This window comes from Cryptomeria japonica, chromosome 10, assembly GCF_030272615.1.
Source record: "Cryptomeria japonica chromosome 10, Sugi_1.0, whole genome shotgun sequence".
In the NCBI taxonomy this organism is placed as follows: Eukaryota; Viridiplantae; Streptophyta; class Pinopsida; order Cupressales; family Cupressaceae; genus Cryptomeria; species Cryptomeria japonica.
Window position 1 is genome coordinate 506,751,006 of NC_081414.1, and position 19,249 is coordinate 506,770,254.

The 19,249-nt window shown below is 39.8% G+C and overlaps 1 protein-coding gene across 1 annotated transcript in view; it reads left to right on the forward strand.

The window, feature by feature from the left end:
• The window catches only part of LOC131079639 (uncharacterized), a 326,487-nt gene that overhangs the window by 164,450 nt on the left and 142,788 nt on the right, over positions 1–19,249 (forward strand). The window contains exons 9-11 of the mRNA XM_058017643.2: positions 1,039–1,284; positions 1,376–1,458; positions 2,448–2,539. Of these exons, the coding sequence (XP_057873626.2) occupies positions 1,039–1,284; positions 1,376–1,458; positions 2,448–2,539 (421 nt within the window). The remainder of the gene's footprint in view (positions 1–1,038; positions 1,285–1,375; positions 1,459–2,447; positions 2,540–19,249) is intronic.

Genomic DNA, 19,249 nt, shown 5'->3' on the forward strand with positions numbered 1-19,249 from the left:
TGATTCAGACCTACAAAGAAAAAATTTCCTGACCACGAACCCTAGCGGTTAACAAAATGCAGCTCTAATAATATTCGTGAAAAAATGAAACCCTAGCTCAACTCCTGTGTTTTTTTCAGACGCAAGGAGAGGAAAAAAACACAAAACATTCTGCCTTCTAGAAACCCTCAAAAAATCACCAAAAAAAACCAACAATATTTTTCAAAAAAAGAAATTATTAAAAACATTTCTGGAAATAAATTCCAGGTAGGGGCTTACAAATTTTTATTAAAAAATTCGCCAGATCCTAAGAAAGCCCATCGACCCGCTTTGATGCCATGGAAAATAATTGAATGATCTTGAAGAATCGGATAACGAATATACAAGTGTATATAAAGGAATTACAAGACGGTGTTCTTAAAAGAACAATCCGTTAAACTACAGCTAAAAAAAGCTTAAAATGCTAAATAAAGCTAAAAAGCTTAAAACTAAAAAGCAAACTATGTGTTCTTATAAAAGAAGCGATAGTTGCACTTAAAAGTCTAAGTGAACTAAAAAGCTAAAAATAGATGATCATTAGTTGACGAACTAAAAAGCTAAATAAGTTGACAACTAAGATGACCATTATAGAATAGATATAATTATTATTATAATAGTAAATTGAGCTTGTTTAATTTTTGGTAATCTAATAAACTGACTATTATGTGGCCTACTGAATTTATGCTTTTAATCTTCATCTCCATCAATTGTAAAGGATAAGGTAGACATTGTATTCTTATCATTTTAAAATGGAACAGGATAATTGTACAGTCGTTAAGTTTGTTCCAGTAGAAGATATTGTTTTGTTCTCGAGTAGTAAAAGCTTTCTGGAATCAACTACATGGCTTTAGTATTATCTGAAATTTACAGGGTTCACCATCAGGGAAAGTATCAACATGTTTTACTTATTGATTTGTGTAATTTGCCAGTTTTAAGGATGCATTATCGTTCAAGCATTGATATTTGACAAGCACATTAAGTTGATACTTGTGATGTGATGTATCATGTCTTTTTCTGTAGGTCGGGGTTTCTGGTGCTGGTTGTAAATGGTCAGTCATGGAAGGAAAGGAAGAAGAAGAATGGAGGCATTCTATTGCGGTAATTCCTGCAGGAAAAATTCAGGAATTGGTCCTGAAAGATAAAATTGATTATGAAGACACTGTGCTTGATATAGGGGCTGGGAAAACATCATCTAAGCCGGACTCTGAAAGTATTGATGAGGAATATGAAAAGCCGGATAAACTGGCCGATGATTTTGACAAAGAGGTGAGTTATACTTTCTGGAAGGTTTCTGATATTTATTCAATTCTGTATCTCTGTGGCTATTTATTTACATTGGGATAACTGAAGCTGTCAGGTAGAGGCCACTTTCCGAAGAATCGTTTTAGAAGTTCCAGGTGTTCAGCAAGATCATGTGATTTTAGAAGTGAATGCGTTGAGGTATGATTGCCATTCTCTTTTAGAGCTCTACTGCCTTTTATGTTATTAGCAAGATAGTCTATTCTGGTTTTGCTTGTGGTATGTGGCAAATTTAAATATTTTTTTCAAATTTTCTACACAATCACAAAGCAGAATGGATAATCTATCATAGGTTGAACATCTTTTATAAATGGACTTGTTGAGCAAGACATTGTACTTTATTTAAAAAAACTTGTCAAATTTTTAGAGGTACACTTATGCCCTACATGTTGAAATCCAATTGGGAGCTTATGTTCCTTTACACAGACAAGTCCTTTAAAAGGTTGCAAGAAATTAAACTTTCTGATAGATTCATGATTGTACAAAGACATTTGGTCTTGGTCTCCTATTTGTTACCTCTACTTGGATCACTGGTATAAATGTACAGATTACTTCTAATAGTATGCTAATATAGCATTACAATCACCATAACAACCTTTTCCCTTTTCTGAGCTATTTAAGATCTTCTTTGCACACCATGTTAGTGGCTTCCATTTTTTTTATTAGTTTTGAAAATTTAAGAAGTGTAAATAAGTCAAGCTGTGGTTTTCAGATATACCTTTATTTCTTGTTATGAAGTGCATGGTTTTGTCTAATTAGAAAACAAACTTTTTAATGGATAAACTCCTTTTTTGCTTTACAAGTCAAATATCTTCTGCTTATGGAGGTATGATCCTGCCAGGTTTGAACATGGGCTGTTGGGGTGCTAGCTATCACCAACCTATCACTAGGCAAACAGCCTAGCCTACAAAGAAAGAATGCTAACTTACTGCTTTACATTGTGTTTTGTTTCTTTTTACTGATTGATTCTCAAGAGAAGAACATGCTTTGGTTGTATGATATTTTTTTTGTAGGAAACTTATCCAAATATTTCCTGGTTTTCATGCTTTACAATGTAGATAGTCATAATTTTTATTGAGTTATTGAACACATTTGTTATTATTTTTTTCCATCTATTTCTTGAAACTCAGGTTAGCAGAAAATATGTCATTCACTGACTGTGCTGGAGGTCTTTTCCGTGCAATTATGAATGTAGCTTTAGAGGCACCACACACCAGTCAAGGTAAGTTGAGACTTCTATGCATTTTTGATGTGCTAGTTTGATTGACAAGTTATGCTTACTTCTCTTTTTTCATTAAATTGCACTTGTCTTTAAACATTTGAAGTATGTACTTATGTTTAAATATTTCTTTGGTTTTATGGAATATGATTATATTGTGGACAATAATAGCAGCTCATCTGCCCTTTAAAAAGCTTCTTAAGTTGTTTTTGTAGTATTTTTGAGAATTTATTAGCATGATTCATGTCATAATTTGGTCATTCTGTTGACATTAACTCATAATGTATTTCCGTTTAGAAGATAAATGTTGGGAGTATTTTGCTTCCATATTTTTAAATAACAATTTCTCGTCTATTTTGTTTGTATCACATGGTAGTTATGTAGCATAAATGCATGCATATAACAGGTTGGCTAAAACATAAGATATATGGGTGCACCTGTGCAGTTCATGATGCATTATATCTGCAAATTAAGATAGTAATACAGGAAACACTACTCCAAGGTATAATTGTATTATATTGACTAAAAATGGATAATTATATAGGGTGAGGGAAGATATTGTTTCTTATTAGAAGGTATAGAGCATAAAAACTTCTTAATTACTACATGTTCCTCCCAACAGACCTAATGGCATGTGACTGACCTGTTTTACATCATGGAGTATAATATTATGCAAGACCTGGGAGCACAACTTAAACTTACATTCGATGTGTTAACTTTAGTGATAAGATTGTAGAGAACAATGTGAATGCAAGAATACAAAAGAGACAAGACACAACACATGCCCTGGGAAAACCTCCCTCTTGGAGGAAAAACCCAGCAACAAATCAGATCTAGATCCTTTTATTAATTGTAGAATGCAATGGCAATAAAGATCAGATTACTTATCTGATATAACTGTCAACCTAGGGCAGAATTAGAGTTACAGTCGTAACTACACCTATAGACCCCCTGAATTTTACAAATTTATCAGGACCAAGGGGCTTGGTGAATATGTCTGCTGGCTGCTCCGAGGTAGGAACATACAGCAACTGGATGGATCCGTCTTCAACCAGCTGTCGAATATAGTGACAATGCGTTTCCACATGCTTGGTTCTTTCATGGAAGACTGGATTCTTGGCGAGTTTGAGCACTCCCTGATTATCACAGAACAAGGGAGTAGGACCTGCCTGGGAGACATGCATATCCGCAAGCATTCGCCGAAGCCAAACCGCCTCACAAGATGCCTTAACTGCTCCCCGATACTCTGCTTCCGTTGAGGAGAGAGCCACTGCCTGCTGCTTCTTACTAGTCCATGTGACAACACCAGATCCCAAACTAAACACATACCCTGCTGTAGACTTACGGTCATCAACCGAACCTGCCCAGTCAGAATCTGTGTAACCACTGAGTATAGGATCAGAACTCCGAGTGTACAGAAGTCCATAATCAGAAGTGCCACTCACATAACGCAGCACACGCTTCCCTGCTAACCAATGATCAGCCTTGGGAGCTGTCATGAAGCGTGAAATGTAGCTCACTGCAAAACTGATGTCAGGTCTAGTAGTAGTAAGATAGATGAGACTGCCCACTAGTTGCCTGAACAGAGATTCATCCACAACTGGTGAGGATGACTGAGCTGAAAGTTTGAGCCCGGGTTCCATAGGAGTAGAGGCAGGTTTGCAATCCTGCATTCTGAACCTGTCCACAAGACTTCTGGCATACTTGGACTGAGAGAGAAAGAGACTGGTCTCAGTCTGCCAAACTTCAACTCCTAAGCAGTAATGTAGAAGTCCCAAATCTGTCATATCAAAAGTGCGGCACAAATCCTGTTTGATCCCAGTGATCAAATGTGCTGAACTGCCAGTAATGATTAAGTCATCCACATAGACAACTACAAACAGAATATCATTACTAGTATGCTTGATATACAGGTTTGCATCAGATGGACTCCGCTGAAAGCCATGATCTGTCAGGTACTTATCAATTTTCATGTACCAAGCTCGAGGAGCTTGTTTCAGACCATAGAGTGCTTTGACTAGTCTACAGACCTTCTGTTCTTGACCAGCAACCTTGAATCCTGGGGGTTGCGTCATGTAGACTTCTTCCTGTAAGTCACCATTCAAAAAAGCACTCTTTACGTCCATCTGATGGACTTTCCAACTGAACTGAGCTGCCAAGGCAAGAACGAGCCGTATGGTACTCATTTTGGCTGTAGGAGCAAAAGTCTCCTCGTAGTCAATGCCTTCTTTCTGTGAAAACCCACGAGCAACAAGACGAGCCTTATACTTGTCTAGGGTTCCATCAGCTTTGTATTTTACTTTGTACACCCATTTGCAGCTAATGGGCTTCTTCCCTGAAGGAAGATCAGAAAGGGCCCAAGTGTGATTCTTCTGAAGACTCTGGAACTCAGCTTCCATAGCCTGTTCCCACTCAGGTATACCTTTAGCCTCTGAATATGTCTGAGGTTCAAAAACATTGTGTATGTTAGCCATGAGGGCAAAATTGACTGTATGCTGCTGTTTGCTCTTATTACGGGAGGTTCTACCCTCAATGAGCTCAGTATCCCTGAGATCACCAATGGTCTTGGCCCACCATTTAGGCCGGAGAGTAGAAGTGCTAACATCTGGAGGAGCTGGAAGAGGCTCAGGATCAGGAACAGGAGCAGTAAGAGGAGGATTATTCTCCGGAGGGAACTCAGGTAGTGCATCATCGAAAATAGATTCTGCATCATCCCTCCCATCAGGCGAACCTAATGGAATAAGAACACTGTGAGGCTGACCATCAGAAATCTGCTCAGAAGAAGGGGACTGAAAGAATCCTCTGTCTTCATCAAATACAACATCACGACTGAAGATAAGACGTTCAGTGTCTATATCTATCAGTCTGTAGGCCTTATGGTGATCACTGTATCCTGTCATCATGAGTTTCTGGCTTTTGGAATCCAACTTGGAGCGCTTAGCATCTGGAATCCAAACATAGGCAACAGAGCCAAAAACCTTCAGGTGGCTGATCTGAGGCTTCCGACCAGACCAAACCTCTTCTGGAGTCTTCCCCTTAACAGCCTGAGTAGGAGAGCGGTTAAGAAGGTAGACAGCAGTAAATACTGCTTCAGCCCAATACTTATTCGGAACACTCCTGTGTTGTAACATAGAACGAGCCATCTCAACAACTGTACGATTGCGACGCTCGACAACACTGTTTTGCTGAGGAGTGTAGGGTGTAGTCAACTGGCGGTTGATGCCATGGGTATCACAGAAGTTGGAGAATTCAGAAGAACAAAATTCCCCCCCGTTATCTGCCCTAAGAGTAATGATACTTTGTCCAGACTCTTTTTCAACAAAGGACTTAAACTTCTGAAAGATACTAAATACATCTGATTTATGTTTAAGAAAGTACACCCACATCTTTCTACTAAAATCATCTACAATAAGCAAAAAATATTTGCAACCAGTAACAGAAGATGTATTCATAGGACCACAAATATCAGCATGAAGTAATTGAAGTACCTTAGATGCGCGCCAAGACTTTCCATGTGGGAATGAAGTCCGATGCTGTTTGCCAGCTTGACAGGCGCCGCATACTCCAAGATGCTGAGTCTGAATATCAGGTAACCCTGAAACAAGTCCCTCCCGAGACAGCTGAGAGAGATACTGAATGTTGAGATGTCCATATCTCTGATGCCACAAAGTGCTAAGAGGAGAAACACGAGCTGCCAGAGCCACTTCAGGAGAATCACCAGTGTCAAGGAGCCTATATAGGCCATGATCCTCTAGACCAACAGCAACAGTAAGACGAGTCTCCCGATCAATGATGGAGCACTTGTGAGCACTGAACACCACATCTAGTTGAGGAGAATTCCTCATAATCTGGCTGACAGAGAGCAGATTAAGTTCCATTCCAGGAACATAATACACATTCAGAAAAAGAAGAGTCCTGCCACCAGACTGTATCTGAACAGTGCCTCTGCCAACAACTGTATACTCCTCACCTCCGCCAAATACAACGGAATCACTGAAAGGTGAGAAGTCTGTAAACCAGTCACGCCGATGAGAAAAGTGACGTGATGCACCAGAATCGATGTACCAAGCAGAAGACCTGGCATGATCTGAAGACCTCTTAGCCATAAAAGCATAAAAGGCAGACTCCTTCTGCTCGGAATGTTCCGCAACATGCGCCTTCTGGTGTGACCCTCCCTGCTTCTTTTGTTCAGAAGCGAGCCTCTGACGGCAATCTTTCTTCATATGGCCGTACTTGTGACAGTAATTGCACTGCACATTGTTCTTCTTAGCTCCATCCTGTGTCTGAGAAGAACCTTTCTGCTGAGAAGACTGAGAGGACTGAAATTTGCCTTTATCCTTCTGAAAGGATTGAGCTGTGAAGGCATTTTCCGAGGAGGCTGATGTAGTACTACTACCAAATTGCTGTTTCCAACGATCCTGCTGTAGAAGTTTGGTGCACAGTTCTGAAAACTTCAGATCAACATTAGTGGAAGTAATATTGAGGGTTTCAATGAAGTGTTCATACGATTTCGGAAGACTTTTCAAAGTGATTACAACCATGTCTTCTTCCTCCATAGTCCGACCAATAGCTTCGAGTTGATCTCGAATGTCCTTAATCCTCGTGAGGTGCTCCTGTAAGGACATACGTTCGTCCATCATAATGGAGAACAACTGATTCTTCAGAAAGAATGCTCGGCTCTTGTCGGATGTCTCATGCAATTCCTTCAGATGCTTCCAGATGTCAGAAGCTGTCTTGCCGGAAGGAATCTGCGGTAACTGATCATCAGTTACTGAGAGTTTGAGAAGCATGACTGCCTCCCGATTGCGTTCATCAAACTTATCTTGATCTGCACCAGGTGTACCAGGACTGAGTTCTTTGCCCAAAACAAGCTGGTCAAGACGCCTATATTCAAAAATGGTCAACATACGCTGCTTCCAGATGTTGTAGTTGTGACCATTAAAGCGTTGACTGCCTTCTAGCATCAGATTGGCGAGAGAAGCCATTTGCACGGTTCCCAAGAAAAATTCTTGGCTGACCCAGAAAAATCCAAGGACAACCCAGAAAAGCGTGCAAAAAACCCAGAAGGATTCTCCTGTCAGAATCTGGATTCACGGGCTCGAAAATCGAGGCACGAAAATCGAGGCACCCAGAAAAAATGGACAACAACCCAGATGAGAGTTTGAAAAACCCACCACGATTCTGCAAAAAAACTGAACTGCGATGAAAGCTGAAGGTAAGAACTTCAATCGAAGTTTGCAGACGGCGATGCCATTGTTTGCAGACAGAAGGTATAATGCAAAAATGACGAGTTGCAGGTCACCGAGCCGAGCAGTCACCGAGGCAAGCAGAAAGAAAACAAGTTCGTTTCCCTGCAACTAGTCACCGAGCCGAACAGTCACGACGCGAACAGATCGCGCGAACAGGTGACGTTGCAGGCGGAGGTCGCGGGAGCCGAACAGTCACGACGCGAACAGATCACGCGAACAGGTGACATTGCAGGCGGAGGTCGCGGGAGCCGAAGACAAAAACGCGCCCAGTTGTTGCACAGAGCCGTGAACACAGTGCGAATGCCGAAAAAATTCGACGATTCCGCCGCTAACACAATGCGAACGCCAAAAAATCGACGAAAAAAAAATCGACGATTCCGCCCCAGCCAAGAAAAACAGTGATAAATTTTTCAAACAAATAATTTCGAAAATTTCCACTAGGATTAAAAAATTTTCGAAAAAAATTCCTGTGGCTCTGATACCATAATACAGTGCGAAAACACGCAATGGATTTCAAAGAATTGATTGAATAATCAGAATGAGCAAAACGCTCATAAATAATACAAGCTATTTACAAGAATAGCAAGTTTCTAAAAGAAACTGCTGAGAAGATCGAAGACGATCTTTCTAAAATAGAATATACACTGAATGAGCATTAATACTAAAATTAACATATTTTAATATTCTATTAGTAACCCAGCTAGGGCACAATGTAACAGAAGAAGATAGCAGACTTATCTCTTTCTTATATAAGAATATCATCAGCATACAGCTTGCAGCTCTTTGTAGTTCTTCACTGAAGATTGCAGACCTAATGGTGTTTGTAGACCTTCAAGAGGAACTCGCTATCCTCTTCAATGTAATCACTGTCCAAGATTGCATGTATGGCAAATGCTGATGGCAGAAGTAATTCGCTGATTCCTTGATCAGAATTCGCATTGACCTTTTATTGCAGAGCACAGGGTCTTCACATTGATTGTCTAATATTCGGATTGCTTGATTGCGTTTACGACTAGTGATATGCTTGTGCATATATACAAGAGGTGAGCCCTATCTTGGGTCGGCCCAATCCATCCTTGGGGCCAACACTATAATTTAGTTCCACACGCCACCATAAGCATGGGACCTAGACAATATAGTTTCCACGTTACAAGAGCCCACGCTATATAGAGATGTGTTAAAATAAGATATAGGACCACATGTTTGGAGAAGGGATGCGTCCTTTTAATAATACAATCATTTGGGCCCAGCCCATCATAAATGATCAATACATAAGACTATACGCCACAAAATGTGTGTGCTGGAGATAGGTCCACACGTTGGACCTAGAGATGTGCCCCTTTACATGTTAGGTCCAGCCCTAAATGGTTTTACACATTACATATAAATACAATAGATAGGGCCCTGCCCTATAAGGATTCGGATGATGCCTTAAGGCAATCCGAATCCTATTTATTTTCCTATCCTAGTTACACAAAAAACCAACACGATGACCCTCATCAATAAATTGCTTATTGCATTTCTTAATAATTATGTTATGTCAAGTACACAAATATGGTCTCCCACTTGGAAGCAGCGTTTCTAAAGCAAGTAAAGACCACAATTCATACATGTAAGAAAATGTTTCCAATAACATATGCTTAATAGACTTCTGGCTACTGCAGTATTTACTAAAATGTGTCGTAGAATTGCTTAAAAATGCAGAAATATTCATGTCAATATAATATGTATGAAAACACGGAAATCTCAGTTTTCATGCCGCACTTATCTACCCAAATTTTTTAACATTACAGAGAAACATGAAATTGCTATAGATGTTTCTTTTGCAATTTTATTTTGTAGAGTGGTCCTTGAATTTAACAAATTCTGATAAAAAGATATAACAAAAAAATTCACATTTATGCAAAATTATTATTACTATAAAGGACCATTGTTGAGTGCCACCAAATCATTTGAGCTCCACGAACTGCACTGTATTACAATTCTTGAGAAGTGGACAAACAAGAATTTATATTTAGAATTCCTTTTTAGTCATATGGATTATGGTGGTTCCATCTGGGGTGTTTGAACAACAGGGGCCAAAGGGTTAGCACTTTTACGAAACTTTTCCCCTTCCTTCACTATTTTCATTTTTTGGCATCCTTTGAGACGTGGTAATGGGTTTTGATGGCGGGCCTTTGAAAGCTATATAAAGAAAGTGATTGCCTCGTTTCCGTGAAGTGAGGTCTTTTGTCCTAATAGTTTCAACTTCTTTCTTGCCATTGTCCTGTGGTGCATATTCTTCTTGATTATTTTTCTTGCAGCTATTAGCTTGTGTAAAGCGGAAAAATCGAACCCTAGTTGTTCCCCCCCACTCCACTCCAAGGAGAGAGAAAGGAGGGTCACTAGGGTTGACGGTTTTCACTTAGGAGAGACTTTACATTCAAAAGAGGGGTTGAAACCCACAAGATCCAATCCCACGCAATGCAAGACTGGATTTTAAATGAGTTTCAAGGGTTAAGACATCAAGGACACCCTCTTTTGTAAAGAAATGTAGATAGAATGATTGAACTAGGAATGCATGTAAAGTAAGAAAGATTCGCTTGCAGACGGAGATAGGGACACAAGATGAAGCTACGGACCTAAAATTAGCAGTAAAATGTCGAGACGATGCTGTTCTGCAAATTTGAGCGGAAGTTGACGGGACGATGGCGCCCGGAGTGCACACGGTCCTCCGAAAAATCCGCGAAACAAAGGGAGATCTGTTCGTCTCTGCGCAAGGATTCCAGATTTTCAAATACAGCCGCGTACCTGCAACCTACACACAGAAAAGAGAGGACGATTGGGGGGTTAGGGATTAGGGGTTTGCCTTTAGGTCAAACCCCGGTTTTGGAATTAACCAAGAAATGAGAATGCTGTAAATGTAAATGTTTGTAATGTAAACAAGTACTGATACCTTGTTGTAAGAATGTTTGTATTCTTACATGCGAAGGTGTAATGAATGTTTTATGTTATATGTTGTAAGTGATCTCCTCTTCAATGGTTGAATCCTTGTCTTGAATGCAACACCTAGCCTTGAATGGAGACTTAGAATGCTCAATTGCTTGAAGGAATGCTTGAATGCTTGAATGTTTGTATGTTTGAATATCGCTTTCACGCCTTGCTCTTGCTTACTTTCTTCCTTCCTTCCCCTTCTAGGAGAGGAAAAGTAGTTTATATACTTGTCAATTAGGGTTGAGAGACTGATTTTTCCGACCTTAGGCCGACCTAGAAGTATTGTTTTCCGAATTGCAAACTTAAAGACCCGATGCCCAACAAGAGACCGGGCCCAAAATAGGGCCAGGGACCAGGGCGCTGGGCGCCATGGTCCCACCTCCCGGGACAGCAGGGTGCAAGGAAGGATCAGGCCAAGGTGCAGAAATATGCAGTTTTTGATGTCGCAAGCAGGTTTCGGGGTCTCCATTCAGGTTCAACGTTGCGTCGCCATCATGAAGACCCAAATGTAGTCGAAATTGCAAGTGTCGCAATTTTAGGACGCTACAGCTTGGTCCCGTTCTCTTCTTCCAATGTGCATGTAGCTTGCCTTTTCTTGTTTTCATCTTGGTTTCTTCCAATGTACAACTCCTCATTTATGTTGAACTATGGAAGACTAGTTTCTAGATCTTCATTCTTGTGTTATGTCTTTTTCATAATACAATGGTATTCGGTAAAAACATTTGTATTTACAAATGATCGAGAAGACCATTAAATAGAATTACAAAGATCGATGTTTCTAAAAAGAAACAAGCGATAACATAAGATAACATAAGTAAAAAAAAGAAACTCCTAAAGTTACAATAAAATACATGATTAACCATTAAATAAACAAATAAGGATAATATACTAATACCTTCCCTTAATGGTTAATCTATCTACTACACCAAGGAGCCCCCTGAACTTAGCAAACTTATCTGGAAGTAGGGACTTGGTGAGGATATCTGCAGTCTGGTCCTTTGTAGGAACATACTGCAAATCCACAGATCCATCTTCAATTAGCTTGCGGATGAAGTGACAATGAAGCTCAACATGCTTGGTCCGCTCATGGAAGATTGGATTCTTAGCGAGTTTCAACACCCCTTGATTGTCACAAAAGAGGGGTGTAGGACTGGCTTGAGATAGTTGGATGTCTGAAAGCATTCGACGAAGCCATATTGCCTCACAAGCTGCTTTTACTGTTCCTTGATATTCAGCTTCAGTTGAGGAAAGAGCGACAACCTGTTGCTTCATACTGGTCCAAGTGATAGCACCTGTGCCCAAACTGAAGACATATCTGGATGTAGACTTTCTGTCATTAACAGAGCCTGCCCAATCCAAATTTGTGAAATCGATGAGTCTGGGATCTTTGGTCTGTCCATAAAGGATACCAAAGTTTGAAGTGCCCTTGACATAGCGTAGGATCCGCCTCGCTGCAGCCCAATGTTTTGATGTAGGAGCTGTCATGAAGCAGGATATGTAACTCACTATGTTGTCATCATTTTTGAATTTATAAAATGTGACAACCCTTAAAAAAATTTGGTTTAAATGTGTCGTTTTTGTCTCCAAGGCATGTTTTACGAGGTGCAAAACTCACATTTTTTAGTGTCAAACCATTGGGGGGTGTCTTTGCCATCATTGTCCAAGTTTTGGTGAGTTTTGGTCTTTATTTTCCTAGCTTTGTGTGCAATTTCGGGTTTCAGAGCAGTCACTGCAGGTTGAAGATTTTACTCTTAAGGAATGCTTCCCGAGGCAAAATTTTTGCTTCTTGTTGAATTGGAGTGATCTTTGGTTCATCCTCGATCCGCGTTTCAAATTTTATCGTGTTTTGAGTTCGTTTGCTATGTCTTTCCTTCATAATCGGGTTTTATTCTCTAGACTGCAAGTGGAAAATTTTCTTTCCTTTGCAAGTTTGAGTTTTCTATATGTTTTAGTGTTGTAAGGGGTTTTTTCTAGCAATTACAAGTGAACTTTTAAAAAGACTTGTAACTTGTAAGTTGCTTTTTATTTCCCCTTTCCCCTTTTTTGTCTTTTAAGTTGTTTGTAGGAACTTTTTAGACAAATTACAAGTTAAATTAAAAATACAAGTTTAATGAGAACTTGTAAGTTCTCATAAAAGTTCCTACTTTGTGCTTTTAAGTTGTAATAAGGATTTTATTTACCTATTACAAGTCTTTTTAAGTTTTTAAAGTGTTTTTATGTCTTGTGTCTTACTTGTAATGGAAATTTTATTTCCCTATTACAAGTTTTTATGTTTTTATTCCTTTTTAGTTGTTGTAATGGGCATTTTATTTCCCTATTACATGTTTTTATGTTTTTATTTGTTTTAGTTGTAATGGGGGTTTTATTTCCCCATTACAAGTTGGTTTGCTCTTTATTTTTGTGCTTTTGTTCCCTAGAAACCCAAATTTGCTCAAGTGAAGGAAAAAGTGATGCAATTGAAAACTTGCAAAGGGGATTTAGAAACCCGATTGCATCTTTTGAAGTGCGTGTTTTTGCTTGAAGTTGAAGGTGAAGAACCGAACCCGAACTGCATTCTTGCTTCCATGAATCCGTTTTTTGTGGCTTTTTTTTTTGAATCTGTTTTGCTAAGAGTTAGGCGTTGAATGTAGGAGACGTGGGAGGTTTTTTTTTTCTCCCCATTTGCTGGTTTCCTTGGCACGTATTTGCTTTTCTTTGGCCACGTTTTTGTTCCTTTTTTTTCTTGTGTCTGTTCCACGTTTTTGGGCGAGTTGGGTCATGTTTTGGCCACGTTTTGCATTACGTGGTAACCTGCATTCAAATCGTGGTGTTTGGCACTTAATACATGGTGTTTGCATTCAAGAAGAACATGTTTTCTGCTAAATGTGCCCTCCATTTATGCCGGTTGTTGAGCCTTGGTGTCTAGACGTGAAAGAGGTTGCATTGATCTTGTTTAAATTCCGGTTTTTATTTGTTCTTCCCATATTGTCAAAAGAATTAACATACTTTTTGCAAAATTACAAGTGTTGAATTTCTCATTTATTTACTTGTATTCGGAATTTTAAAACCCGATTGCAGTTGTGTCTTCACAAGAGTTTTTCTCCATTTTCATACTTGTAGTCAACCTTCCAGAACTCGAAATTGGTGCAAAATGCAGTGAAAAACACTGGAAAATGAGTCTCTAGCATGCAATTACAAATGCAAACTTGTGTTTTCCCATTACACATATGAAATTGCATGTTCATTCTCCACAATTGCAAGTCAATCCTCATATTTTTCCACACATGTAATGCAGTCCTCAAAACCCGAAATTCACTTGTGAGCCCATTTTTGCATCAATTTATCCCTTCCTGTGTCAGTCCTGCTTGCACCCATGACCTACCAAATCAATAATATAAGGCATGGGCCTTATTCTGCAAGCAGAGTCCAAGATTGGAGGATGATACAAAGAAAGAACAACAACATGATGGAGCCACACAAGGAGATGGATAAATGATGTGAATGATTGAAAGCATAGAAGACAGAGATAGGTTTCTTACTTCAACCTTGCAAAAAACTTCCCTCCTGAAAAGCTAGTACTACCCTAATCAAGAAGATAAGATTGAAGTTCATTCGCCAAGGACACAAAGATCATTAAGGATGCAAATCCGTATTTCGGTTCGCGATGTCCTCACCAATCCCAAATACTTCAAGTTCTAGCATCTTGAAGCAGCATGAAGATTTTCAAAACAGAGGATGATGTAATTAGAGTGGTGTCTTCAGACACATACAATAGTTTCAATTGTGTATTTGTAATTTTGTTTTGACAAGTTTACTTGTTAAAAAACAATTTTTTAATTGCAAGTTTATCACTTGGACTTTTGTAATTACAAGTAAGCTGATTACAAGTCAATTTAGAATAGGACTTGTAATTTTGAATGTCTTAGTTATTAGTTGGAATAAGTCATGGTGTTTGAGAGAATTTCTCAAGTTAGTTAGGTTCCTCCCACCTTTTTCTCAAGGCTCCTCTCCTATAAAATCCTTGAGGGGGTCTATTGTAAATGATATCTTTTGGCAATGCAACAAAATTTTGCCAGTTTGTATGTGCACTCTAAGACTTTGAGCTTAGATGTAAATCAAATTGATTTCAATAAAAGAGGCAAGTTGTGTTGAGACTTTGTGCCAATTCAAGTTGTTATGTGACGACATTTTCTGGAGTTGATTGTGATTTTTGTTCTATTGTTCAAGAGGGATTTAAATTCAATCTTGCAGACTTTGAGCTGCTAATTGCATTTGGAGATATAGGTTTGGTTTTCAGACTTGGTCTTGCAGAGTTTGAGCTGTTTATCACGTTTGGAGCTAGTGTAGAAAGATCAAGCAAAGGGGGTAACTTGCAGACTTTGTGCTGCTTTTATTTTCTATGTTTGTGCATAAGAGGTGCATCATGTTGTTAGACATTGAGCTGCTACATACTGTGCTTGGTTACCAGAAAATCATCTAAAAAGGTTGTTAGGAGAATAGATAGTTGAAGACTTGAACTTTCTTTCTGTTTTCCCGTGTCGGGGAAGTGATGGAGGTCTTTGTGCTTTCATGGAAACTTTGCTTCCCTTTATGTTCCAAAAATCCTACAAAATGTCTCATTTTTGTATTTGCTGTTATTTATTTCCAATTGCTATCACTTTTCTATGAAGAGAAAATAATATAGTTTTTCTTGAAAGAAGAAGAAAGATTGTTGTCTCAGCCATATTAGATTAGTTTAGTTTGTAGATAGGGGGAGCCTTCCCTAAATTAGGAGAGTATCATACTCACATTGTGCCTGAAACCACAATTTTGCACATCCCCCATTTGTACAAAATTTTCAACCAACACACTACATAGCTCAGATCAGGTCTAGTGGAGGTGAGATATATTAAACTGCCCACTAGTTGCTTGAAATCGGATTCATTCTCAACTGGAGAACCAGATTTGGCCAACTACTTCAGGCCTCTCTCCATAGGTGTAGATGTAGGTTTGCGGTCTTGCATTCGAAACTTGTTTAGTCGATCCCTGACATATTTGGATTGAGAAATGAAGATGCCATGAGACTGCCGCCAAACCTCAACACCTAGGCAGTAGTGCAGAAGCCCAAGGTTGGTCATGTCAAAAGACTGACATAAATTCTGCTTGATTCTCTGAACCAAAGATGCTGAGTTGCCAATGATGATCAGATCATCAATATAGATAACCAGAATGATGATATCACTGCCAGTAGTCTTGACATACAAATTTGAGTCAGAAGGACTCCTCAGGAAACCCTGACCAGTGAGGTACTTATCATTTTTCATGTACCATGCCCGAGGAGCTTGTTTCAGGCCATAGAGTGCTTTCACCAGTTTGAGTACATGGTGTTCTTTTCTGGCAACCTTGAATCCAAGAGGTTGTGTCATGTAGACCTCTTCTTGTAACTCACCATTCAGGAAGGCACTCTTGATGTCCATCTGATGGACCTTCCAGCCATACTAAGTTGCCATGGCTAGGACTAATCTGATGGTGCTCATCTTTGCAGTCGGAGCAAAGGTTTCCTCGTAATCAATGCCTTCACGCTGAGAGAAGCCTTTGGCAACAAGACGAGCCTTGTACTTATCTAAGGTACCATCTGTTTTGTATTTTACCTTATAAACCCATTTGCACCCAATGGGTTTCTTCCCTGGAGGAAGATCTGACAGAACGCAAGTGTTATTTTTCAGCAAGCCTTGGTGCTTAGTCGCCATAGCTTGTTCCCACTCAGGTATCCCTTTCGCCTCTGTGTATGTTTGAGGTTCATAACTTCATACACACTATGAATGTTGGCCATAAGAGCAAAATTGACATAATCGTGTTGCTTGCTCTTTTTCCGAGCATTTCTACCCTCCATGAGCTGGTCATCATGAAGATCAGCAAATGTCTTAGCCCACCATTTAGGCCGGAGAGTAGAAGTGCCAACATCATGTGCAGGAGGTGCAACAAGATCAGGTTCATCTAACAGAAGATTGGATGAATCTTGTGGAAAATTAGGTGGTGCAGTTGCATGTCTAGGTGATCCTGCAGGAGAAGGAACTGGTGAAGGTGCAGGAGTTGGAACAACTGGAACCCTCCCATCAGGTGGACCTAATGGAAGACGAACACCCAAGTCTGAAGCCTTCAAAGGCTGATCTGCGGAATCCACAATTGGAGGAGAGAGCTGAAATGGCCCTCGATCCTCATCAAAAACCACATGACGACTGTAAATGAGACGATCTGTCTCGATGTCAACCAATCGGTAGGCTTTATGATTATCACTATAGCCAGTGTGCATGCATTTTTGACTCTTGGCATCCAACTTGGTGCGTTTCACATCAGGGATCCAAACAAAGGTAGCAGAGCCAAAAACCTTAAGGTGACTGATTTTGGGCTTGCGGCCTGACCAAGCCTCTTCTTAAGTCTTCTTCTTCACAACCATAGTAGGAGACCGATTTAGAAGATAGATTGCAGTATTAACTGCTTTAGCCCAAAATTTCTTCGGAACAGTCTTGTGTTCAAGCATAGACCGAGCCATTTCGGTAATCATGCGGTTTCTCCGCTTAACGACACCGTTTTGCTGAGGACTGTATGGTGTAGTGAGTTGGTGCTTGATGCCATGTTGTTCACAGAAATGGGAGAAAGCAGAAGAACATAATTCTCCCCCATTATTAGACCGAAGAGTTACAATATGATTACTAGACTCTTTTTCTACTAATGCTTTGAATTTTTGAAAAACAACAAACACCTTTGATTTCTAATGAAGAAAATACACCCACATTTTTCTACTAAAATCCTCAACAAAAATTAGAAAATACCTTGACCCAGTAACAGAAGGAGTAGCCATAGGTCCACAAATATCAGCATGGACCAGTTGAAGTACCTTAGAAACTTTCGAGGAGTCACCATCCGAAAACGGAGTTCGATGCTGCTTCCAGCCTGACATGCTCCACAAACTCCAAGGTTCTGGGTTTGAATTTCTGGCAATCCAATTACAAGATCTTCCCGAACACGCTGAGAAAGATAGTGCACATTCAAGTGTCCATACTGCTGATGCCAGAGTGTACTAATAGAGGAGCGCTTGGCTGCCATGGCGAGCTTCTGAGAATCATCAAAATCAACTAGTCTGAATAGGCCATGATCCTGAAGACTCACAACAAGAGTTGTCCGAGACTCCTGATCAAAGATACTACAGTGATGTGAACTGAAGGTCACGTCTAGCCAAGGAGAATGTCTCAGAATTTGACTAACTGAGGGAAGGTTGAGTTCCATTCCTGGAACATGGTACACATCTAGGAGAAATAATTTCCTCCCTCCAGACTGAATTTGCACATTGCCCTTTTCGACAACAGTGTACTCTTCCCCTCCTCCAAAGATAACTGAATCTGAGTAAGACTAAAAACCAGTGAACCAATCTTGACGATGAGTGAAGTGGTGAGAGGCACCTGAATCAATATACCATGTAGAGAATTTGACATGGTCTGCATGTCTTTTAGCCATGAAGGCGTAAAAGGAAGACTCGCTTTGCTCAGTGTGCTTTGCTACATTTGCTTTCGGCTGCAAACGACTTTGCTTAGCCTGTGCAACCAAGCGTTTACAACACTCAAGCTTCATATGACCAAATTTATGGCAGTAATTGCACTGAACATTTTTCTTCTTCGAGCCTTCTGATGACGAAGTAGAGGGTTTTACTGAGAAGACTGAGAAGATTGTGATTTGCCTTTATCCTTCTGAAAGGATCTAGCTGCGAATGTTTGTTCTGAAGAGGATGAGCTATTACCGCTGCCAAATTGTTGCATCCACTGATCTTGCTGCAGAAGTTTAGTGTAGAGATCATCGAATTTCAGATCAACACCAGTTGAGGTGATGTTGAGAGCTTTGACAAAATGCTTGTAGGACTTTGGTAACCTCTTTAGAGTTATCACAACCATTTCCTCCTCCATTTTCCGATCGATGGCTTCCAACTGGTCACAGATTTCCTTGATCTGATTAAGATGATCCTGAAGGGATTTGCGCTCATCCATGACAATAGAGAAGAGCATATTTTTCAGAAAGAAGGCTCTTATCAGACGTCTCATGCAGCGTCTTGAGATGCTCCCATATCTCGACAACTATTTTGCGGGAAGGTATCTGAGGAAGTTGATCGTCGGTCATTGAGAGCTTGATGAGCATGACAGCTTCACGATTTTGTTCATCTAACTTTGTTTGATTAGGATAGGTTGCAGTGGGACATGAGACTTTTCCAAGAACCAATTGATAAATAATGCGATACTCGAAAATTGTGAGCATCCGTTGTGTCCAAGTCTTATAATTTCTACCATTGAATTTATGGCTTCCCTCGAGTAGAATATTCATCAAAGATGCCATCACTGAAAACAGAGGTCAAAGTTGACTGACCGAAGAATGGAACGAATATCGAGGTAGAAGATGCATGAAATCGTGTAAATGCGATGTGTGCTAGAAAATAAAGGCAAAAAACAAGCATTGATTTTGAGGCAGATTTAAAAATATTTTGGCA